The 25,811-nt window shown below is 38.7% G+C and overlaps 2 protein-coding genes across 2 annotated transcripts in view; both read right to left on the reverse strand.

Annotated features, from left to right (window-relative positions):
- Positions 1 to 428: 428 nt before the first annotated feature.
- The window catches only part of LPCAT2 (lysophosphatidylcholine acyltransferase 2), a 32,214-nt gene continuing 6,831 nt past the window's right edge, over positions 429 to 25,811 (reverse strand). Inside the window, exons 3-14 of the mRNA XM_086468859.1 lie at positions 24,856 to 25,073; positions 23,477 to 23,589; positions 21,200 to 21,260; positions 20,141 to 20,199; positions 18,847 to 18,881; positions 16,395 to 16,449; positions 13,070 to 13,152; positions 12,402 to 12,527; positions 11,264 to 11,417; positions 4,268 to 4,366; positions 2,326 to 2,467; positions 429 to 2,073 (exon numbers count right to left, since the gene is read on the reverse strand). Of these exons, the coding sequence (XP_086324985.1) occupies positions 1,826 to 2,073; positions 2,326 to 2,467; positions 4,268 to 4,366; positions 11,264 to 11,417; positions 12,402 to 12,527; positions 13,070 to 13,152; positions 16,395 to 16,449; positions 18,847 to 18,881; positions 20,141 to 20,199; positions 21,200 to 21,260; positions 23,477 to 23,589; positions 24,856 to 25,073 (1,393 nt within the window). The 3' untranslated portion in view covers positions 429 to 1,825. The remainder of the gene's footprint in view (positions 2,074 to 2,325; positions 2,468 to 4,267; positions 4,367 to 11,263; positions 11,418 to 12,401; positions 12,528 to 13,069; positions 13,153 to 16,394; positions 16,450 to 18,846; positions 18,882 to 20,140; positions 20,200 to 21,199; positions 21,261 to 23,476; positions 23,590 to 24,855; positions 25,074 to 25,811) is intronic.
- CAPNS2 (calpain small subunit 2) lies at positions 8,997 to 9,743 on the reverse strand. The gene has a single exon (XM_009949127.1). It carries the CDS (start codon positions 9,741 to 9,743, stop codon positions 8,997 to 8,999), a length of 747 nt encoding a protein of 248 aa, XP_009947429.1.

Consider the following 25,811-nt stretch of genomic DNA (forward strand, 5'->3'; position numbering starts at 1 on the left):
GGTTCTTCTTCCCTAAAGTGAAAGAAAATCCTCTCCGAATGTTTGTATTGCACAAAGCTATGATTGTTACTTTTCAACTGTGGTTGAGGTCACTCATTTTACCTGTAATTGGCGAAGCCTTGTTTTCCATCAGCTAATGCAGGTAACTCTCCCTATACCTGCAAATCTTCTTTGTATCATATCCCCTCTTGCTGAGGCAGTCAACCGAAGTAACTCTTTGGAAGAGCATCAGTCCTGTCCTATTTTCCTAGCTTTACCATAAAGAAAATTGCCGTTACACTCAGAACTAAAAATGCCAACTTCAGGTTGCATTGTATTTCTCAAGGTAAAACATCATAAGGATGATTTCCTGGAAATCCCCCCAGACCCTTAAGGTAGACAAGAGTACCCTTTCCACTGTACTAAAAACACTTAGCTGTTCAAGTAGAGTCTTTTAAAAATATAGATTTATTTTAAGCACATGAAACATCAGGATAGGCACCATTATAATAAACACAGACAGACTAAACATGGCAATGAGCTTGCAGCCAGACAATGCAAGCAATAACTTAAGAGGCAGAGGTTACCATTTCACATATGAAAACCTGCTGAAAATCAGCTATTTTTGGTACTAGACATTCTAGACTTTGCTCATCTCAGTTTTAATTTGAAAGTATCCTGTCACTCCACCCCTTCCAAGTTTTTATTTAAAGTACTTGTGTAAATACCTATATATTTTAAATACTGTATAAAGTGCATTCAGATGAAGGATGGAAAAAGGTAAAGGCCCGATTTCCAGTGCACTAGAGGGGATTGAAGCAAAACATACTCAAATCATGGACGAGAGCAAGCTTGGTTTTGAATCAAACCCTAAGAACACACTTAAGTAATGGCACAGTAATGCAAATACAGTTTCTAGGAGATAACTTTAGAGTAAATACTAGAACTATGGCTGGACAGCATATTTGCCTTGTAAGTTTTGCAGAGCAAGGTCACATTCCTCTGTTGATAATTATTAGAATAAAAACATGCTGAAGTTTGAAGTGTTCCTCCTAAAGTGATCCTGAACAGTTGATACTGTAAACAACATTCTATTTATTTTGAAATAGTCATTAATTCTTGGGTCTTATTGTCTGCATTTTCCTGTAGACTGTGAGCTGCTATCTTGGCATTCCAATTAGTTTTTTGTTGTTAGAAGTGCAGCCATTTCCATCTTTAACTAGCCTTTAAGCCTGAAGCTGTTTCTGTTAACACCAGTGAATCAGCATGTCTTGTTCAGAAGCTTGGGCTTTATAGTTCACAAGTAGTTAAAGGAAATCTAAGGTCGGCTAAAAGAAAACACCAGCTTCAACTCTCAGCTTCTTGTAACTCATCTGCATCTCTCAGAGACCTGAGAAAGGCTAAGGGATGTTGCAAATTATAACATTCTGGCATAATTTTTTTTCCCCCTTAAGACATATTGGGAATGTACAGCAACCAAGCAGCACCAAAAAGCCCACTTGTTACACAAGTGGACTCCTCGGTCTCCATTCTGAGAAGTCACTGCAGTGCTGGAGCCTATTACCCCTCTTAGCACATCTGTTATTTTTATGGAAGTGTGAACTTGGAAGACAGTGAGCAACATTCCCAGTACTGTGATACTGACATCAGGGATACAATAGTTACAGCATTTTTTTCACTTACACTCAAACAGGAATAACTCCTCCTGATAGGAAAGTAAAAAAGGAAACTTTTTTTTAAATTGTAACTTCCATCTCTATTTTATATCATTTGTGCTTATGAATAGCTAGAAAAAAAATAGCTAGAAAGTCCTGCAGAATTCAAGAGCTGAATTCTTTAATTCTTCTCAGTCATCCTTTTTGTCAGAGGTACTTGAGTTATCCTCTTCATTGCCTTCAGGACAGACTTTATTTCTTGCAATTGGCATTGTTTCTGAGGCTGGGACTGTACCCTTTCTTACTGGGCTGTGTTTGACTTGAGGTGACTCAATGTCATCCTCCTCCAACATATCTAATTGGTATCTCTGTAGCTCTAGGTATGTAGTAAACAACTTGGCGTATTCTGGATGCTTGAATGCAAAGTCTTTGAACTCATCTGAAAAATACAAAAAACACAGATACTATAGGGCAGCAACAGAATCAAAGACAATTTCAGTGCCTGCTCCTGTTACTTTGCTCTGAAGCATCTTGGGCATATCACACAAAGTATCTAGGTCTGTGCTTCAACAGTTTTACCCAGAAACAGGGTATGAGAACCATCAGATAATTTCAGGGAGAAAAAAGTAGGAAACTCTCACTGTTAATGTGCCTATCAGAGTGCTCTTTGTTATAAAAGCATGTAACTTACCATAGGACAGCTTCCCGGTTTCATCTGCATCTATTTCTTTAAAAAGCATAGAAACATCAAGGTCAGGCACCCCCAGAGCTGACTGAATGATACAAGCAAACTCATCCTCTGTTATAGTGCCATCCTCATCCATGTCGAAGAGCTGGAAAAGACATTACATGTAGAAATACTTCAGCATCAGTTTGCCTATGAACCTTCTGTGCACATTATCCACCCATATTAAGTTTCTAGTATTCAAGAGGTGATCTGCAAACAATGCCGGGGATTTGAAGAAACCAGTTGCATCTCAGCTACTCTCTCTTGCAGCAGTTTGTATGTATTTTCTCTGGAATAAGACTAAGCAGACACTTAGCAAAGCAATGTACATGCTGTAGTTGGGATTAGAATATGCTCTAATAGGAAAGGTATGTGGCTAACCTTCAACAGCAAACCAACCTCACAGTGTTATTCAGTAATAAAACTCATACAAAACTGATAAAAACAAAACAGAAACAAAGGTTTATGTTAATTGTCACCATGAGCTATGCTAAGGGCCTATGGGATTCAGCTGCTCCACACTGGAACATCTTAGGTTTTAGTCTGCACTTTCATTAAGTTATGGCACATCTACCATCAGATCAAACTTGCTATAGTTTATGCTCAGATGTAAAATACCTAAATTTTAGTATATGTGATCTATCACCCAGTAAAGAATTACTGTAATTAACAAGCAATTTTGATGACCAGAATGCAGGCAGTGGATGTACACTGCTCATCCTTCCCAGCGCAGCGACAGTAAGCATCTGCTATGAATCAACCCCTTGAGAAATCCAAGGGATGGATGGCTATAATTCTTAAGTACTTGCTACAGGCAAACTTTCCCATTGCAACGGAAAGTGGCAGAGAAAACAGGTAGCAAAAGGAAACCCACAGTTCCATTTCAGAATGAAACAGGCTTTTACCTGCTGAACCACTCATTTCCTGCTGAAACTGGGCATTAAAACAAATTACTAATTTTATATTCAGCACAACCGTTAGGATACTGAAGAGTATCGTCTAGAAAACAAAACAATGAGACAGCAACAATAGCTGCTAGGCTTGCTTCTTCATAGGAATCCGTAGCGATAAAACACCCCTGAAAAAGCACAAACCACTTCGAACAGCTGTAGTGCTTATCTGTAAAGCTGCCAGTGGATATAATGGGTTGCCATAAAAATTGTGGTACTTCCCACATATGCATCAGTAGTAAAAAGTAGCCAGTTTAAGATGAATGTGATCCATATCCCAATATATTGTTCAATATGGTTTGGAAGAACAGATTAGTGGGTAAAATAACTGAATCTGTGTCAAAGATCTACTAAAAAAAGAAGCCACTCGAGCATTTTCCTATTCACGGATTCACAACCTGGGCATCCCTGTCATGTACTGCCTGCTTGTACCTGAGATCTGAAAGGAGCTACTGCTCCTTGACTGCTTCTACTATCAGGACAACATAGTACAAGCCAATAGATGATCTTAGATGTAGCACAATTTTGGATGTGCCAGTCCTGAATAGCCCTTCATTTTTTTTTTCCCCCTCCTCATTGTTAACAACAGTGACTCTACTGAGCGGTTGACCCACAGGAGGATATTGCTCCATCTATTGTGTACTTGTGACACTGAAGAATCACAGCAGAAAAAAACGCAGGCGAAAAAACTGCAAGTGTTGCTGAATAATTTTTGGAGTTAGCCTGCCAAGTTGCATATTCATTAGTGCCTTCACATGGCTTTTGAAACCTTTTTCTATGAAGTTGATGCCTGCAATTCTCCCCCTCCTCTTCACACTCTAAATGTCAATTGATTTAAGAGTATTACTCTCATTTGCATAACAGATTGAAGCTATAAATTTATGATTTGAAAGCTAACAGATTTACAGTCAGTCCTGATTTGTCAGGTTTGTAGATTTACACTAAATTGTACTGACCTTAAATGCCATCCGAATAGTCTCTTCGGTGTTGGCTGGGTTACAAAGAATAGACAAACCAATTACATATTCTCTGAAGTCAATGGTGCCATCTCCATTCTGTAACCAAAATACACGTGGCAGTAGTTATAGTTAATATTGTAAATCACTTTAAAAGCTGTTGTATAAATCAACTATACAACATGCACTAAGACAGTTTACAACACTAGAGCTATTTGTTCTTCCTGGAAAAAATACTAACAGCTCGTTAAAGATATGTAATACTAGGGCTGAAGCAGCAATATATGTATTTTCAATAGCTAGAAATTTGGTATCAATTTCTATCTTATAAACACCCAAATTAAAAAGATTTAAAACAACTTACAAGTTTTTCTTTAGGATATGATCTCTGAGAAGCCTCTAACAAGAACTGGAATATATGTGTTTAAGGTAACTGTAACAGTTCATGATGCACTGACATTTGCTGAAGTTCAGAGACCAATGCAACGTCCTACGATAAACAGGCCAACACGGAGGCTGTTGCCTTGAGTTAATTCTTCCTAAGAACCTTTAGCAAAAAAATACATGCCAGCAAAAGTACAGCCTGATGATGCAGTAAACCTACATGGTCTATCTTAAGCCTTCCTTTGAAGCAAATGCATTGCCCTACATGCTATTTTTAAGCAAATACACTGTCCTACCTTTTAAGCCAGAAATGCAATGAATTCATTGTAACAGCCTCTCTGATAATTCCAGTTTTGATCTGGATGAACATTTCACTGTGTTATCTAGAAAGCTACATCAACAAAACATTTGAAGCTTGCATTGATGGGATTCGTGATTAATTCTATGTAAGGTGCATTATATTTGCAGAGAGGGAAAATGGCAGATGCCTGTTGAAATATATTCTTAAGTCAATAGTGTTCCTGTGACCACAGTGGAAGTTTCTTGAGGGTTTTGAGAAACATCCTGTCTGGAAAAAAGCCTTATGTAAGCGTTAGGTGATGGGACACAGAGTAGTTAATGAAAGCATAGTAAAGATGACTAGTAGCTCATAGTTTGGAACATTTATAATAAGGACATTAATCAAAAACATTTTAAAAGCAAACAAAAGTGTAAAGCAGAGTTCCCTTTGTGGAGAATGTGTTGTACATTTCAAGAAGAAAAAAGGTTTTTTAAGAAGTGGACTCCCTAAGTCTGAGAACAGCACAAAACTTTTTCAGCCAAGTGAGAGAGGGCTGGTATCCTGGGTAAATCTGTAGTGAACAGCCAGATCTAGGTTCTGTTTCTGGCTCTCCTGCCAACTTCAAATGCCCACTTGAGCATAGCAGCCTTAACCTTCCTGTTCTTGGTTTTCTGCTGCTGAATAGTCGAATATGGAGCTTGCCAGTGGAGAAATGCTAAGGCTGCTCTGTCAAGTGCTTTGAAAATCTTGGGTTCTATGAAATAGGGATTTCTGTTATTGAATTTAGGTTTTAAGATAGTTCTTGATTAACAAAGTATATGTAATAATGTGTTCACGACTAAATCTTCTTTATGAAGCTATACATTTGACAGTATTTAAAACTGCCAAGATACAATTTTATTTGGGTCTTCAAAACCAATTCAGGACTGTTTTGCACAGACGTGTTATTCTTGTTATATTGATGGTCTAATCATTGCTTTTTGAAGACATGACCTTTGAACATCTTGTACTTTAAAAACGTGTGAATTTCAGGGAAACTTTTTAGCAAAGATATGAATAGTCTTTAAGTTACTTTGGTGTGTGTCTGAGGGATATAACTTTTGACAGTTTTTAATCATTAGAAAAGGACAATGTTCTCTCATAAATGCTGTTTTATTTACAAATCTGTGCTTTCATTGTGCTGCAGAGTTTGACTTCAAATATTTTGGCTACATCACAGTTCTCATAATAGAGATAATAGATCTAACTTTAAAATGTATCATTATAAACCTAAACTTGAAACAACTGAAGCAAGAGTGTAGATAATAGTTGTTCAGAGTTCCATGGAATATTACTTTTGGACAGTTTTACAGACTGTATTCTTAGCAAAGGAATCGTTTAATGCGATTACAGTATTTTTTAAAATTTATTTTTAAAGTTAAGAATATGTATCACAGGAAAAGAACTGGGAAGTAAACTTTAAATAAAATAGTCTCATTAAAAACCAGCTTCTGAAATAAGCTAAGACAGCCAGGGCTGCACATGGAAAAATGACAAGAGCTAATAAGGGTCATATTACTTTCACTAAAGCACTAAAACCCAGTAAACAAAACTGCGTGCAACCTGATACCCAGAACTCCAGCCATCTGAGTAGGAGATAAAAGTTACTATACTTGCAAGATCATGTTGTGACTAGCTCTACTGAACCCCAGGATGCTGGCTAACTTCCAAATGCCGTGGCATTTTGGTTAAGGAGAAATGATAGGGCTGCTGCTTGGAAAAAGAGATGGGAGTTAAACTGAAAATGCAGGAAAACTTTCAGTGCTTGTGTAGCACCACTGCAAGCAAGCACTTGCAATAGTCTTTCTATACATATCTAGCTCTGTCTGCAGCCTATGCACCCAAGACTGTTTTAAGGAAGCAACATGTGAGCTGAGCTCCAATTCTCTAGATAGCAAAGTAGAACATCAATATTTAGATACTTGTATTTATGTTACATAAAATAATCAAAACATAGTGTAACCTCAACAGTGTTTGTTTCTTTAAGAAACCTAGTTTTCTGCTACTATTTTCACTATAGCATGCTATGGTAACTAGGGTTTTGTTGTTGGTTTTTTTTTATGTAATACAGTAAATCTTACATTTTGGGAAACAAGAAAGTTCACTTTGTCATAAGCAGTCTCCATTTAGAGTGCACAAGGACTGCAAAACAGATGCAGTCAATAAAGTTTAAAGTACTACTCAAAACTTTTCTCACTATGTAAGGCAACGGGAGAAATCAAGTGTGTATGTGTGTGCACTAGTCATTCCTGTTTAGCTAAGTAAATCCCGAGTCAGGACTACCACAAACAACCTGCAACTGCACCATCTGGGGAGGAACTGCAGATGCACGTCTCTATACCCCTTTGCTCTAACTCCAAAATTTCCACTGCCTGTTGCTACATGTTCTAACTAGTCAGAAAGGGAAATTCTGAAACAATCCTGGCAGGATGATGCTCACCTGGAGGTATCACACTTCCCCTTGTGCTCACTCTTCTATTACTGAGAGCCCAAATGCCCCTGTGGATAACTGTGTGCTTTTCCATTGAGTAACTGGCAGGGGAGTGAATGCCATTAGGAAGGAGCCGACCTCTTTCATCACAATTTGGGCCAATACAAATATTTTTACTGTTTCTGTCACCCAGCTTAGCATTAAACAAAGTGCAGGAGGAAAAAAGTCTGGGCAAAAGTTGTAGGTTACTTTTTCCTAAGTTGCAAGTAAAAGCCTTCTGCAAGTATAGCAGGGAGGAGGTTTCATCATTTTGGAAAACGCTATTTGCCAAGTGTAACTGCAAGATTTAGAAATCAAAGTTATGGAATTTACAAACAAAACCAAACCATGGTACTGCATTAGCATTCAGATGCCCTGCAGGTACTGTGTGGTATTTCTCAATTAGTCACTGCTGTCTCCTTGGGGAGGGGCAGGGGCACGTGGACTCTTCCATCTGGAGACTGCCTGTAGTGCAAAGGCTTCTACTCATCCTTTCACACTCCAGTCAGCTAGCACGCACCCAAGACAGTTTTGTTTTTTTTTTTAAAGCAGCAGAGCCCTGCTGAGAAATCTGCCTTGTTACATTGCAGTGCAAGAGCTGTTTTTATCAACTATGTAATCCTTAATTCAAAGAAATGTACCTCTGACAGTTTATGTTATTCCTTTTTCTTTTACTCAAAACTTGACATCTTAGACAGAACTGCGTAACTAGCTTGAGTGGGACACTGCACTCTGATAAAATTTAACTCAGATAGCCAGAGGTTGATTTTGGCTGGCTGGCTGCTATGTGACTGTATTATGACAGGAAGCTTCTCTAAATATAAATGTAGTATTTTAAGTTGTTTTCGTTATAACCATAATAAGGCTTGAAGAAAAGAGAGAAAAGACTAGTTAACAGAATTGTAGGAAGGAGAAAAAAAGGTTGTAAAAGTAGCCTTATATATGTCTTCAATTTTGTCCTGGCCAGCAGGTAGAACTGACAATACCACTCAGGTTTTGCTTCAGCAGACAAGCATGAAAAAGGAGAAGTAGGAAGGAAATTAAGTATGACTATGAAGGAAATTAAATATGATTATGTAAATTCATTGATCATTATAGTTATTGCAACTCTCATGGTTTTCCCCTTGTCAGAAATAACTGCACAACTCTCTTTACTAGTGATTGCCTTCAGGCAAACAGAGCTTTATTCCAGCTTAGCAAATGCTAACAAATCAGAACAGTAACATCAACGCCAAACTTATGTAATAGTTATACTCATATACAAGCCACTTCACGTGAAGAAATAACTAAACTTTGATCCTTCAACATATTCCCTCACTTCAGAGTCTAGGGATTGCTGAGACAGACATGCGCACATGTCCAAGTGACAACTTCCGCAAACCCTTCAGAAAAGCAGACTAATGCATGCACAAGAGGAATCACAACACTTCAAGCTGAGCCATCTACCACTAGCTATATATGCCTTAGAACAAGAAAACGACTACAGTTCTGTAGTACAGGATCGTAGTCTTCCATGTTTATCTTCCAGATGAAGCTTATTCTTTTCTGCTGTGCCTTCAGGAATACATGGTCAGCTGCAGCCAGTCTTCAATGGTCATTTTGATCTGTCCATCTCCATCTCGATCCAGGGACTTGAAGGCCCGGAACATGCTGTCCAGTCGTACCAAGCAGCTAATGAAGTTGTTGAAATCCATGCTACCATCGCTGTCAGCATACCTGCGCATGATTACTTGGCAGAGTTGTTCATTCAGGTGGAACCCTGCAGCCTTCATGGCATCTGGCAGCTGAGCTCTCCCAACAGTGCCTGACTGATCAGTATCATACCGCTTGTATACACATTGCCATTTCTTGATGTTGTTCCACAGATACTTAAACTCTTCAAAGCCCAGTTTGCCATTTGTATCACTGTCCATGACGGCTACCATGCTACGGCATGTGTCTAAGCTGAAGCCATCTGTCTTCAAGTCTTGATGTCTGGAAACGACTTTGTTCAGGATGTCCCTTAGCTCTGTGGCAGACACTTCCATATCATCTCCAGCCAGCTGGACAAAAAGGCGACGAAACTGTCTGATCTCCTCGCTCTCATAAGCTTCCACATTTGTAGAATGGTTGTGAGGAGGTGGAGGTGGCTCCGGATTATACTGAGCTGCTGCTTCGCTTATAAGATTGACAAGACCTCCAACAAGTCCTCCAAGATTCCCTCCACGTCCACCTCCTGTTAGAAGACCTCCAAGGCCACGTGCAAGGCTCCCTCCATGACCACTACCACTTCCTCCACTCAGCAAAGCTTTAGCAAGGAACATCACAAAGATTTTTTGAAGTGACTTACTCGAGATCCAGTGCTTCTCTAACTCTCCGAAGCCGTATTGTCTCTGAGTTGGGTGTGGGCAAACCACAGTTTATCTGCGTGTTTAGACTTCACCGTGTCTGTGCATGTCTCCAGCTACCAGAGTTATGTAATGTCTTGGGAGTTTCTGTCAATTGTTGATACGCCTCTATTTCTTTTTTTTTTTCCTTCTCTGCATAGTTAGCTTTATGTAATTTGAGGAATCTTTTTAGAAAACAAAATAACAATGAGGTTGAAAGCCACAGAGCAGAAGTCTCAAAATACCTGTGGTTATAGTTGAAGCAATTTGAAAAAAGCCCTGCCAAATTAGTGTGACTGTTCTTCAGTTAAGCTGATCGCCTTAAAAAGATGCAGTGAAAGCTTACGAGAGTCTTGTCTTAGGCCTTCAACTTCTCAGTGAATTGAGTACATTCCTAATTCTAGTCACTGACGCTGTTGTGCCAGATAGGGAAAGTGAAAGGAGTCTTGATTGCCCTTAATTATTTTGATTGCTACATCGTATTTCTATTTGTATGTACTGTCCTTCAGGACTCTGACTACATGTTCATAGGAGTCAATGGTCCAAGGTGGGGAGGAAAGAATGAAGAAAGGATGAGTACCTAGCTCTGTTAGAGCTTCAGTGCATTCAGCAATTAGGGAAATACAATTGACTCTTTCTATTTCAGAGCTTGTAAAATCTTTTTATGTGGAAAAATCTGGAAACTGCTTTAATCAGCATAGATAACACAATGACCTCCCAAGGACGGGCATACTGTTAAAGCTAACTTGATCAGGAAGAGTGATGCTGAGTTGAGAGATCTCCTAAGACAAGAAACAAACTCCAGTTCAAAAGCACTTGCAGTACAACATGCTGCTTTGCACTCCAGCCCACACTGGATGCCTAGAAGTAAGATGTTTCTACACTACACTCTAGTCACTGACACTTCTGGTATAGTCAGAGGGGTGCATCCACAGGGCAATTTTTCTCATCTTCAGAGAAGTAAAAAATGGGAGAGATCACCACTGACTATGGAAGAAAGCCTAAATGATCACATAGCCTCCTTTATGGCTGGAGATAGGCAAGAGGAATCCTTACAATGTCTAACAGCACCCTTCACAAACACAGCAGGAACATACGCTCTAGTCAGCTTCAATCTGCCTTAGAAACTACATCAGTTAATTAAGCTGTCAGAGAGTACATAAGCTCAAAATCTGGGGTAGGCAGAAAGAAATATTCAGCCATTACCAGCATGAAGATTATCATCTGATGGTGGTGCAGCAACTTGGTCCTAGAGATGGCTGTCATCTCAGAAGCTACAAACTGACCAACCTTTTTCCATTGAAACTTAAGAAGGAAACTGTAAGAGTCACCTATCTTGCCTACAGGAATTGCTAACCAAGAAGCATTTACTAAGCTGGACATAAGGAATTAAATATCCTTTTGGGATGTGATTTTTAACAAAACATTGTCAACAAGTCAATTAGCCAACTACTCACCCTGTCAAAGAGTAGAAACAGCTCTTTGAGGACATCTGAAACAGGCAGCTTCAAGTACTCTGCAAACTCCTCAATTCCAATTCTTCCCCCTTTGGAAGCACTTGCAATAGCAGCAAAGGTATCCAACTGCTCCCTGACATGATTCCATTTTAGGCTATGCAAACATGAGGGAGAGGAGATATTTCTATACAGCAGATCTTGGACAGATGGAATTTCAGTAGGAGTTATTACAGTGTTCAAAGACAAAAAATAGCCAAACAGAGCATGTGCATACAGCATTAGAAATCAGCAATTAAGGACTGCTGCCCCCAGTTATTAATATTAAAATCAGGCAGTTCTATGCTTGGGTACATCAGACTTCCTTAGAGCCATCTGTCTTAGAATCATCTGTCCAGGTACTAGGCTAGTCTAGCAGAGAGCTTTTCATTACCATAAATCCAGGTGCAGCATTATTTTGCTGCATCATGCTCTAGGGTAAATATTTCCTTAAAAGAAGAGAACAGATCTCAGCTCTATTAGCTAACTCTCTACTCAAATGCTAGTATTGCTACAGCCTGAGAAGTGTCTGATCTCCGTGCAGAAATACACCACTGTACTTCCCTAAGAATAATTAGGATTGCCATGTAACTATTGAAGATTGTTCCAGACAAGAGTTCTATAAATGGATATAATGTCAAGATTCACTGTGCACATGAAACACGGCTGCACAGTACCACTAAGAACAGTAAGTCACTGGCTTAAGTCTCAGGCTGGAAAGAAGGTTTTTTACTTCCTACCACACACTGCCTGTGCATCTCCACAAAAGCAATTTAAATTGGGCACCAAGATTACCATCAAGTGCCTAAACCAGGTACTGCTCTATCTTCCTCACCTTTCAGTGAGTTAAATCCATAAAAGATTAGAAAAATCCATTTTTCCTCTTGTAACACTGCCCACAAAAATTACTTGGGATCAGTTCTTACTGGGATTTTCCTCATCTCTGATTTCCATATAGTTCATGTATGTAAGTTGTATACATAAATACACTATATTACCCGCTATTACACATGCCCAAGTCAGTTGTCTGGTAATTTATCCTTTTGTAGATGGCCATCAACACCTGCAGCAACTATGCTACCAACAGCTAAACCTCCCTTACTTGAGTTTCTTGCTAATTTTGGTGAACTCCACCAGCCCAGCCTCCATGGGTAAAGTCAGCTGTCCTGCTGAAATCATCAGTCTGCAGTCTTCAAAAGTGTGATCAGTGACTGGCACATTCAAAGCACTGAAAAAAAAATAATGAAAAAGAAAAATTAATTTATTATATTGAAATTACTTTTAGTTGACTGTTTCCCTTCTCTGTCTCAGTTTGGCTTTAATGCTAATATACAAAACAAACGATAATTCATTCTTGCACTGCTGCAAGTAGGATAAAGCAATACATAGCACTTTGTGAAACTGTGAAATCATACTGTCAAACTACATTATGACAGCATCATGAAACAGTCTTGTAAATGCAGCCCAGTAACCCTGGAGAACAAGCCACCCACTTATTCTTGCCAAGCAGATAAGGGACCAATTTATTCCAGCTTTCCATGAATCGAACATACTATGCTCCAATGCAAGACAACTTCCTTTATGGTCCATGTAGAAACAATCAGGGTGTTTTAGTGTAGGAATTTGACACCTGTTGGTGAAAATCTAGAGCAATTCCTATATACAGTACCTGGGACTTGACTAAAGTGTACTTAATGGCTAGGGTATGTATGGAATTGTTGGATATAAAAGAGAAGTTCTTGAAGATTTTATGCATGACTGATTACATACGTTGCCATGGTTTGTCGGACTCTGTTGGCAAAAAGAATGGGATCGTTCTTTTCTTCCTCAGTAGGAACATGAACAGGCAGAAACTGAAAGGGATGAGTTATCCAATCAATTCAATAGTCACCACTTTATTAGCCACATGAACAACTTCGTGTTATTGTTTGGATGTGGGAAAAGCAGGAGAAAATAAATTACCCGTGAAATGAAGGAACTGGACACTAGAGGTCTCAACCGCCTTAGAAACCACTCTGGCTCCTCTGCCCTAGCTACACAAATGAGATTTAGTGCAAAACTAGCTCTTTAAGCTTTGGAGAAGCTGCTTTAAGATGAAAAATCAACTCCCCAAAGAAGGAAAGTATAATAAATGCATACTTAGTTAGAAAATTAAATGCTACATAGGTAAGAATGTGAGTCCGAAATACTGTACACTCCTTTTCAAAGAACCTTTACAAGTGATGTTATAAACTAGAGCAGTGTATCTAAGATTTTTAATGTTTTTAATTACACACTGCAGTCCCACCTCTTACCTGTTACTTTTATCTGTCAGCATGTGACTGATAAGTTTCCTCTAAGTTTTTCCCTCATGATAAAAATGTTAAGGAATCTTAGTTTTGAATGGTAAGTAGAGCACTAACTGGCCACAAATGTTGTAAAATTTTGGAACTCCAAGCAGAGAGTAAAAAATCCCCCAACAACCCCCTCTCCTCCCAAACCTAGAAAACATGCTAGATATCTAAATGGCACATTTACTGTTGAGGATTTATTCAATGTTAATAAGTAAGAAGCTGAAGTAGCATCACACTAAAAATGTACTATAGATGAATTATTATCTAATGGGGCATGAATCAGCATCTGTTTGTTTGCAAAGCAATGTGTGTGGAGGAGTATTTTGGTTTTTTCTATTTCAGTCTACAGTGTTCATTTGCAGCTCTTTACCATGTCTCTTCTCAGTTATGGTTATCATTTATCTGAGTTCTGCTACTCCCCACCCTGCAATCCTGCCCTTACATCCTAGAATACAGTAATTTTAGAATAAGTATAAGGTGTTGCTCATGGTTCACTGGAAGATACAGGTGCTAATTATGTGTCAATACGTTTCTTCAGCTATTTTGCAGTTGCTGGTGATGGCAATAATACAGTGGTAACTGACCCATATGAATGCAGTCCATCCTGAACAGCCTTTTTGTGTTTGTTTTTATGGAATGCTGCCTCTTTATGATTAAAAACAGTAAGTTTGTGGAATCAGTTACCTGTCACATAGCCATAACAATTTTCTGTTTACAGCTAAGAGTTTCTTCCCTGTAAGGAAAGCAGGGGTCCAGCTGCTCACGTGAATGTTTGAGATTTCATCCTTCTATAAGCAGTAGCTAGTTCTGTTCAAGGTCTGACATATGTCGCTGCTTATCACAACTCCCTTTCAGAAGTCACGGAACTCTTAAAACAAGGAAGCACAGGCACACTGTCCAGACACAAGAGAAGCTTGTCATCACTGGTTTGAGATCAAGTTATAACTCTGAGAAGTTTATCTATGTGAACAGGGGCTTGAAAGTGGTCATTACTTCATTTGAGGCTGAGGTCTAGCTCAGACAGCAACCTAAACTTCTGTCAGGTTAAACATGTCCATCCCCTTCAAAAAACCCACCTACAATTATTCATAAAACCAGTTTGCCAGAAACCACAGCTGGGGATGAAGAATTTGGCCTCCTGAGGTGACATGTGTGATCTCACACACACCCAGCTGCTTATCTGGTGAAGACTAGTAAGCATACCTTCCCTGCCAAACTGTAGTCCTATGACAAAAATTCTTCGCAGCTCTTTCAGTAGCAGAAATACTTCTCTTGATCTGCTTTTGACCTAGTCTCTCTTCTTACAGAATTTGCTAAATGCTGTATCTTTTGCAGCCCTAAAAGTCACTGCCAGGTTCACTGTTTAATCTTCAATAGCCACAGTTTGTCAGAATATGACTAGACATGCATGCACATACTCCCCTGGACTACAGGACTACGTCACTGTTCATGCACAGCAGGTAGTGGCAGCGCAAGACTGATGGGAGTGGAGAGGCTACCTGCTCACAGCATGGGACAGCAACAGAAATGCCCATCCCTAAAAGGAGTAGTTTGGTCTCCTCCTTCCCCAGGCAAATCTGCCCCTTCTCTTTTTAGAAATGGAAGGACTTTTGCATTAATGCTAAGAAATTGGTTCCACTGCATAATTTTTCATGTTTCAGTTTCATCTTTTGGAACATGCCATTTGTTTTCTAACAGGCAAGTTTGAGTTCTGTTATGAAGTAGGGGAAAATAAACCTTCTACATTAACTATTTCTTGCTCCCATGTATGTAAATTACATATGTATGTCCTTCTGTACAAAAGCATTAGGAGAATTAGCTCTTTAGTACACCGTCTGTAAATGTCTGCTGCATGTGCTGTACAGTAACAAGGTGCTCCCTTAAAGTGAATTTCATTGTTTCACAACAAAGATCATATTACTAATTATTAGGAGTAACAACACTGCTTGTATTCACAAAGCTTTGCACAACTTTGCTAAATTCTGTGTTTTGCAAATAAACAGCAAAACCTGTCTGAATTTCTCCTATTCCTCAGAGAATTCCTCCTCCCTAAACCAGCTTAGTCCACACTGACAATCCTTTATGGCCCGGTAAGGATTGTGAAGCACAACACTTAAACTGATCGCACCTTCAGTCATCTGGCTCCTCGCTTTTGAATGTTGACTCTTTGACAGGGAGCAGTTAGAGCATGTGTACCGGTATTATGAAGTGTGTATGTTGTTTCAGTTGTCATTCATCTGTCTTTGCGCTCTGCAGCTGATCTTAATGATCAAGGGAACTGGTTCATCATACAAGGCTCAGTACAAGTACTAGAGTCCTTAAGTAAGCTCTTAAGTTGCAGAAACCTGTCAGAGTTCAGTCTGGGAAGATGGTGAGGAAGACAAGGATACTTTGAAGGCAGCAGGGAAATGAGAAGGTGGGGAAAAAGAAGTCATTACCTTTAACAGAACATATAATTCTTACTTTTAACATCTGTAAAATGCATGTGGTGATAATTAGCAATGATTCTAAAATGCTTTAAAAATAAAGGCATTTCTGACAGCTTTCTTTTAGGAACTCATCAGATTAAGTGATACATAGATATGGACAATAAATCTAAATATATTACTACTCACCATGATTCTGTTCTTGTACCATGATTCTGTTCTTGTTTCTGAGACATTTGTTTATTGTTCACTAACAGTGACTAATAATGTGAAGAATGTGTTATACTTTATTATAAATTCCCTGGTTGCTGAATCTTAGTACAAAAATACTCTTACCTCAACTTCTACTCTTGTGAAAAGCTGACATAATGTCATTACGCACAGTTCTTTTCTGCAAGCAAGAGAAAGAGGAACAAAAATACATTTTACTCATTTAAAAACAAAGTATTTGCACATCAGTAGATGAAATTTTTTAAAGCATTGACAAAAACACAGCCAATACTGGGCAAGGTTTTTAAGAACCTTACAGTGAAATTCCCTGAAATGTTGCTTTCGACATTTTTTTCTACAGGGCTTCTGCATATACCTGCTGCTTGCTCACTATGCAGGAAACCTGTTGTCTGCTGTCATGTATATTAACAATACTACACAGTTCTTTGGCCAGCAAAATATATATATGTTACTTTAAAGAGGTGGATACATACTGGATTTTAAAGCTTTAAAAGCTTTGATTCTGAGACGTAACTTTATCTTTTATTCTCTCATCTGCAAAATGGGACCAGTAACTTCCTTCTGCAGAACTGAAGCAAGGATTTGTTAGTATTTGCTAGCCATTTTGCAAATTATAGTAGTGTTTACACAAATGTGTTAATGAAGTGTCAGTATGTTCGGGACCTTCAGTGCTTTTCGAAAAAGTCACAAATTTTAGTATCAACAGGTAGAGGGAAGAAGAAATCGCAAAAGAGGATAAGCATAATCACTTCCACTTCCGACTTGTTCCTTTCACTGTGATTTTTAAGCATAAATGCACATTTGCTCTTTACTTTAAATCAGTTAAATTATAATAGAAAACCTTCAAGAAATCATTCTTCTGGTTTTGTTTTGGCCAAAATAAAAAAGAGAAAAGGAAAAGGCAGGAGAACAACTAAGGGATCCTTTCTACTTTCTGCAGGAATATACTCTAAATGCTTCATTTTCTAACACGTAACATTAGGCATTCCTCCCAGTGAGGCACAAAAGAAAGAAGTAGTAAGTGAAAGCAGAAACTGAATCAGGAAGTTTCTGATAAGGAGACTGGTACTGTCCTGTCCTGGCTGCAATATCCAGGAAGTTTTACAAAGAGTGTGACAGTTCTACATTTTGTGATCTGCAGGTTTGTGTGGGGGATGTTCTTCTCCTGCTTCCAGTTACTCTTGTTAAGAGTCTCTAGCTTCTCCCCCATCCATCCCTTCTCTTCCCATGATTTTGCCAGGCTGTTCCTTTCATCTTCTCACAGGTTTTGATTTGAGCCTTCAGCACCCAGGCACCAGGCTTAGAGCATTTCTCAGTTTTGAGTGAATGGGCAGCCTCCTCCCTTCCACAGGAATACCTCTGATCTCATTTCTTTCTTCACCTGTTCCTGCACCATCTCTCCTAACTGAAGACATAGCTCCTTTTCAATCTTCCAGCATAAATCCTTCATAAGGGAAATCTGCAGTATGCTACTAATTTGCAATGTTCATTACTCTCAGTATGCTGATAACTGTAACAGCAGTAATAATAATAGCCAAAAATTCTTGGGAAACAGAGATGGACATTTTCATCTAGGTCAGCATTCATAACATCATTCTACAAGTGTACAGGTGCTAGGATTAACTAATGATAGCTTAAAAGCCACTTTGATCTGCCCCACTAGTTCAGACATGTTTCACAATTAGTACCCTTAAAAATTTTAGTCTCTTAGTAAATCAGTATTACTGTACCTAGATACACTACATAGTCCACATGAAAATGTGGTATATAGATTATGCAACTCCACATTTTAATGGAGTTTTTAAGGTGAAAAGTATTTTCCAGATACATTTTCAGTGAAGCTGTAAAGGTTTTTTAATACTTTAATAAAATATTTTAGCATATTAGAAGGCCGCCTGTGTTGAAAAATAAACACAGATCCATTGCCTAACCGGTTTAATGAAACATTTTTCATTATTTCAATGTCAGATACTCTATATACATATATAGCCTCTTCACTGGGATCGCAAAACAATTGCTTTTGTTGAGTCAGGCAAAAATAAACATCTGAAGAAGAATCCTAGATGTTTGAATGGGGAAAGATGGGAAAAATTGGTAATTGTTTTGCCCATCTTCTTGATTTACTCTCATATGACTCTTCAAATGAGATAGAGGAGTAAATAAACAGAGGGGATAAAATAACATTTATTTTTCCTTGTTTGTATACCACACAGGAAACTGTAAACATCTATGGACTTTGATGAGTATGATTGTTTCCCAAAGAAAAAAGTATTTCAAGTATTTCTTTTGCCCTAGTGTAACATGCAAAGCATAGGAGAAAATTAAACAAAACAGTGGCAGAGCTGGAAGTAATGCTTCCCCATTTGCAAACCCTTTCTCTAGGCATTCAGATATGAAATCTACTGCATGACAGCATTATCCCCAAGTATTTCCCCCTCATAAAAAACAGATCTCGAAGAACATGTGTCTTGGCTTAGCTGAATCTGTTTGGCAGACTGTTTAGCAACAGGGGAAAAAACATTCTATATGTAATTTTCAGTAGGATTAAGAAACTTACAGTGAATAGCCCTGCCATGTCCAGGTCACAGTATCCTAAGGAAAAAAATAAAACACAGAAATGTATGACAAAACCAGATGAAAGTTAGAGCAGATAAGTTACAATATAAAACAAGCACAAGTTTAGTAAAAGCAGATGATGGTTTTATAGTCCTGTAGTGAAAATAAAGGTGTCAAGGCGACTAGGATTCCTTTCCTTAAAAATCTGGAAATAAGCATGGCAGACTTTTGATAAAATCAACAATCGGGAATAAAATGTATATAGTTACTTATATATTTTAAATCATTCATTCTGATCCAAACAACAAAATTAGGAAAAATACAATCTAGTAAGACTTTTTCAGAGGACTTCACCAGTCCCTTTAGAAAGGCACTCTCATCAATATGTTTGATTTAGATTTAAGGACATTTCTGCATAATCTATCATGCTGTTTCTTTGCTTTTTTTTCCTTATTCTAAGTTTATTACTTCTGATATATAATTTTTACAATGTATACTGCAGGTCCTTAAATCCTATCAGTGAAATCCGATACCAACCCCCTTTAGTGGTTCACTTCAGTTTTGAAACTGATCTGTAAAAGGATTTTACAAGGGACTATCTGTAAACAACAACAATAAAAATCACTTGTTTTTCATCTTAAAAACCATTAGGAATTAAAAGGTTGGTCTTTTCTGGATTTGTGGGATGACCAGATCATTACAAAAAAGTTAGCAAGTTGCGAGACTCACGTCCCAGCATTAGACATGTCAGTGAAGAAGAGCCATACGTCTATACTCCTATACTTGACAGAAAGTCTAAACATTGACTGACAAAACAAGGGAAAGTTGCATGAAAAGAACCATCTGCCCTCCTGGGATACCTGAAGGAGGGGGCGTTGAGGTACTGCATGGCTCAGCCTTGCTTTTGTTCAGAACCTTTGCAAGCCCCTTTGCAGTAAGAGTATTTTGAGCTTAAACAAAAAATGATGACTAGTAGGGAAGCTGTGTGCATTTCAGACTTCAAAGTGCAGGCTCTGTGGCTTTGCAGGAAGTTTCTAACTTCCGCTGCAATACTTTCCCGTGCTCCCTTACTTTAACTATAGCTAAGCAGCCCAGCAGTAAGTTTTTCACAATCAGAATAGCAACTACACCATGGTGACATGTGGGAAGTCTGGCTGCTTCCAGGAGCTCTCTGATGCTAAAGCTCAGTACAATAGATTCTTCATTGACAATGCAAAATATTTATTGTAGGTACCATTTAAGTCAGGATTTGGCTTCTGTATTACTAGTTAGTGATAAACTAATGTTCTGCTTACCAGCTTGTTGGGGTACCGGAGCAACACAGGTTGTACAGGGACTTGTGGAACAAAGGCACCTGCAGTAACAAATCAGAACTGATTGTTAAGACTCAATACAGCAGTTGGGAGTTTTAAGTGACTCATGTAAGACATGGTATCTGGAAGGAGAAATTGTAAAAAGGCAATAAGAATGGGAAGTGTTCTTATTGTTGTGAGTTTTTTTGTTTTAGTTTGGGGGGTATGTTTTGGGTTTTTTTTTGTAAATCAGCAGTGAAATTAGCAAGATGTCAGGACAGAAAAGGCTTAATCTCCATTTCAAGGAGAAAGCTGCCTAAGATTCCTGGACTGTTCAAACTCATTTTCTGGGTATTATCTCCCCACTGATTGGCATTCATTTCAAAGGATTAGATGCTCACAAGGCTGTTGAGCATTTCCTGAACCCTTTTCTGTTCTGATCATCTTCATAAGTGATCTGGATCCCAGCATGTAGTACTGGTTTTGTAACTTTGCTATCCAAGACACTGTACAACAGTAAGAAAGGAGAGCAACATGGTTTTAACTGAAGTACAGCATCACTGATCATTCGATTGTTGTGCTATCAAGTACCTTTCTGTGTTAAAAATAATCTATTGGCCTGCCTGGCTAAGCACTACACAAAGAGATTTCATAACTTGGTTGCTGAGTCTTGCATGGCAAAATTTACAGGAATCTAAGATGGCACGACTGTAGGTTAAGTTAAAAGAACATCATAAGTGGCATGTATTTTGGTAGTTCTCATAATAAACACAGTCAAGTTTCTGTGTAGATCAATTAGTTGAAAACTGCACCCAGGAAAAAACCTAACCAACTAACCATATACATCATAGATATTCTGCATCCTACAAAATACCAAAAATCAGAAAAGTAAACTGACTAATATAAAATAGTGGGTTTAGTGCCACTGAAACTTTAATGATGTAAGACACTACTACAGTGCTGTTGTGGCTGATGTACCTGCGGGAGTATCGGCCTTACTAGAACTACCAAATTACTATTTCACACATTATTTTCCAACAATTATGCAACAAAATCTCTCACCTTGTTTAAATGTGATCAGGCAAGATCGGTTTGTGCAGGTGCCTTCTGGGAAAATCAGTATCTTGGATTTAAAGAGAAAGAAATACATATATACACACACTGCATAAAAAGCTTGTACTTAAGCATCAGTTACATAAAGACTGACTTTTTATGTAAGCTCTGTGACATGTTACACTGCATCACAAGAATAACATTACTGTTTCAAAAGGAAACGAACAAGTGAAGGATGCTCGCAGTAATATTAACCTGATCCATCTTGATTTGGAAACAAATGCTTTGAAAAAGAGGATTTCCGGGGAAAGGCCTTTACCAGTTCAGAAACATGGTACAAAAGACTTCGTGTGTTTCACTTGAAATGTTTATAGGGTTGGTAATGATGCAACAATTGTTCCTCTCACTGAACTGTTGGGCGTATAAACATCAAGAGTCTGGGCTGACATGAAGTGCATAAGGTAGAGGCATAGATGCTATCAACGTGAGCTGAGATGCCAGCTGTGATGAGAAGGTGACAGCTTGAGGGGTAGCAGTAAAAGGCAGAGCATGAGCAGCTGTGCTGCAGAGCTCTAAAGGCATTACACACCACTACATAGCCTCTGAACCTGAGTGACCCAGGCACACCAAATACCCAGAAGGTTTCTGAATTAGTGTCTGAAAGACACTAGATTAGATGCACAGTGGGCTGCAATGTGACACACTGAATCCAGCCCCCTATGGAATACAAGGAAGCTTTGTGTTTCTCATATCACTACAGGATCATAAGCAGCATTCCATAAAAAACTCAGCACAAGAACTGGTCTGGATGAAAAGAGTGTTCAAGGTGTGCTCCCACTTCAGTCTGAATGAACAGGTCAAGGCTAAACAAAAGAGGGCGTCATTAGGTCACACCCAAGAGACACTGGCTGTTCTAAGGTATGACAGAGACAGCTGCACACACTGATTTACAGTTAGTCCTCAACTATGTGTTCTGTAATTAGAAATTGCTTGCTGGTGCTATGGACACAAAAATGGGTATGTTTCTGATTAGCATGTGTCATAAGCTCCAGAAAACATATAGTGACTGACCAAAGAATTAAGTAATCATCCCCTCCTTCCCTATTGTTTTGGTACAGGGTTCAGAGAAGCACTAATCAGGACCTCATGCAATTAATAAGCATAAGTGCTGCCCAGACTGTAGTTTTGGTTTTAGGAGGGAATGGGTAAGCCAACTTTTTTCTTTTCTATTGTGCTAAGAGAATCCAGCCCAGGCACTCTGAAGGCGATGTGACACACAGCATCTTGCGGTCAAGTTTCTCAAACAAAAAAAAAAAAAAAAAAAAAAAGAAAAAAGGAGTAGGCCAGGGCACAGGACTAGGCATCACCCAGTGACACCCCCAGTTGTACTGCTGACTCAGTCTTGCAGATCCTAGACTACTTGACTCATAGGCTATTTATGCCATAATGCATATCTCATTTTTATTCCAAGTGCAGTATTGGTGTAGAGGCAATTCCCCTTTCCTCCCCATGCTGTTTTCAGCAGAGATTAGTTCTACCAGGGCTTTGCTAGAATCACTTCATCCATAACAGTTTAGCAAATCACAAGCATCAGTGTACTTTGTAAGCACAGTATTAGAAAAAAAAAAGCCTTCCTACCTTTGGCATGTGTTTGAAGGCTCTAAAAATATTTATGGCAGCTTAGAAAAATGCATTTATGAGCCAAATTAAAGTACCCTAAACACTAACTAAAAAGCTTTTCGTAAGGTGCTTGCTAAGTAAAAATGATGCATGAAATGTCTAAATAATGCAATTTTTAAAAAAGTGGCAACTGCTGGTCTTCCCTACTTGAATGTTATCTGTTTCTAGAGACTATACAGGTAGAGCAGTGAATTCAGGTCTAGCTGTCAGAGATACCTGCTACTGAAGTCTCTATTTTCACTTGTCTCTTTTAATTTTCCTCAAGAGCCATTCACTGAAACTGAAGTGAAGCAAAAGTTAACTTTTCTCAGTCATTTAGGAGGTATCCATGTTAAGACTTGAATAGGGAAAAGAGAAAATCAAGAGCATCTGCATTTGGAACAGCATTTGGTACTGGCTGGATTTTAACAGACCCATATGTCACAACAAAACTCTTTCTGGGCACCAGCCTCTCATCTTCCCTTCCTAAACCAGTCATATACCTGAGAGCTGACTTCAACTTTGTACATCAACAGAATCCTATTCAGCTGGGCACTTGTGATATTATGATGCACAGTGAATATGGAATATGAATACACAACAGAAAAGTAGTAGTATATTTATTACCTGTGGCCACTGGCCTCTTGATAATGCCCGCTTAGTTATCTCAGTGACTGTATTTTTCCGTGAATCAGGGTCTTGACGAGAAACTGCTACAGGCTGAAGGGAACTTAAAATTGCTGTGAAAGAGATAAAAAATTTTGTCTTATACTAGTGCTTAGAAAACACATGTGTTCAAGGCTCCCTTGTAGCAAAAACTTGTTATTCTCATACTAGACAGACTGCACAAACAGCTTTCAGACTAAATAGATGAGTGTTACTATTGTCCTCATTCTACAAAACAAGAAGACAGAAATAGAAGACATACCTACACTGCCAGCTGAGGAGCTTTACAGTAGGTATAAACATGCCAAATTCACCCAAACACATTCTACTAATATTGCTGTTGTTCTTCACTCAGCATTTCCATACAATTCTAAGGAAGAGACCTGATTGTCTCTGCTCGTGGGCCATGCTCAGGCCTAACTCATGCAGACTGCAACCAACAAGCAGTCTGAGCCTATGCTGAAGAATTAAGATGTCCCTTTTCAGTTACAAAGCATGCGCAGCTTCTGTGTAAATTACAGAAAAAAAACCCTAATTTAATCAGAAGTCTGCATCAGAATGTGCAGACCTAATAAGATGTGATGAGAAACCTGGGGAAGAATTATCTTCTCTGTCCCACGCCTGTGCTTTTAAGAGAAGATCAATATATTATAAATTAGTTTATTTCCTACAAAGACAATTTTCTATGTTGCCTACTAAGTTTAGTTTTGGATTACTGTACAGCCAGCAGAAAGTCTACAGCTAATTCCAGTAATAATACAAATGGGGATTCTTTTTGTGCCAAAAGGAGGAGAAAATAATAGAAGCATGAGTCATCTGATCTTTTCCATTCTCTGCATGTCCTTTTTGAGTAACTTCTCTTTTATTCTTTCTTGGTTTGACTCCCATTAAAAAAAATCCACAACAGTGCCTGCATGTTTAAATTTATAAATATGGTATTTTCCAGACTGCTGTAGTTTGGTTGTTTCGAAATAACCTTCACTAACCTCTTTTCTACATTTGTGGGCCACACTGTTAAAAGACAGCAGTGAAACAGATTTCTCAAGCTACCTACTGGTAGAATTTTAAGAGAAAGTTTCTAGTCTGAGCAGTTACAAGACATGCTTTCAGTATAAAGCAAATTTAAAGTGATATTATACTTCACATCTGAAAAGAAACAATATACATTTAGACATTTTGACTGATTCAGAAAGATAACTTGTCACAGGGATTTCACTGGAAATATTTTTGGAACCTAAGGATTTAAAAAAGTCTGCCCCTAAATCACTTTCAGAGATAAGATTATTGGCCTCATGTCAAATTACTGACTTCTAACATTTTATTTTTTCATAAATACTTACTGCCAAATACCGGAGTTGACAGGTTCTCTGCTCTAGACACTACTGATGGCATTCCAGTCAGGGCAGAAATAATGGCATCAAAAAAGCTTGAATGAGGAGCTGCAACAAAGATTGGGGCTTCCAGTAGAGTTGCTATTTTCCCTTTTACTTTAACTTGGAAACCCATTACGAAGAACAAGGTACGAGTTAGGCATGAGAGGGTTGTCTGGATCATCCTCCTTGTAAACAGAAACACAACAATATCATCCATCTTAACAGTTAGTATTTCTTTTGTACTTCAAAAGAAAAGGCCATAAAAGATTTCCTAGTTCCCAACAGCACTGGGGCCAGCCAGGCACGGGGTAGCAATACTACTCACCAGGAGAGTGTGGGGCTAAAGGGGAAGAAGTAGAAGTAGGGAAGAGAACATCACTGTTTCATGTTGAAACCAGACTATAATTTTAAAGATAGGGCAATGTACCACGTTGTTAAACCTTCCTCCCAGATACGCCATTTCTCTTGACGTATTTTATAGCACTGCCGCATATTGCGAGGGGAGGGTGGGTAATTAGCAGAGTCAGTGTCTTTTTTATAAGAACTTAGGTAACTCTGATACTGTTCTTTTGCTATCAGTTTTAAACAAGTAAGATTAAATGACAATGTTCCCCTACTGGAACATGTTCCCTCAGTAGGGGCCGTGTTCCCTTTATGGGACTGTCCATAATCTCTCAGCCTTGTTAGAATTCACTTCCTGCCTCCTCCTCTGCGTGCAGCTGTAGTGCATTGCAGCTAGAAAGGAACTTCATCGCCCTGAGGTCAGAAGCTGAGCAACTGAAACCCAGAACCACAGAGGCAGCTGTAAAATACTCCTTCAAGGGCAACATAGCTAAGAGAGGAGCTGTCAAAGCTAATTTTGCTCTAAATTATAGCATAGCAGGAATGACAATGGCTACACACAAACTCAGCCTATGTAACAT

This window comes from Leptosomus discolor, chromosome 8, assembly GCF_034619465.1.
Source record: "Leptosomus discolor isolate bLepDis1 chromosome 8, bLepDis1.hap2, whole genome shotgun sequence".
Taxonomy (NCBI): Eukaryota; Metazoa; Chordata; class Aves; order Leptosomiformes; family Leptosomidae; genus Leptosomus; species Leptosomus discolor.

What these genes read in the sequence shown, in the direction of transcription:
- CAPNS2 (XM_009949127.1), bottom strand. Translation starts at nt 9,743, where the DNA reads ATGTTCCTTGCTAAAGCTTTGCTGAGTGGAGGAAGTGGTAGTGGTCAT.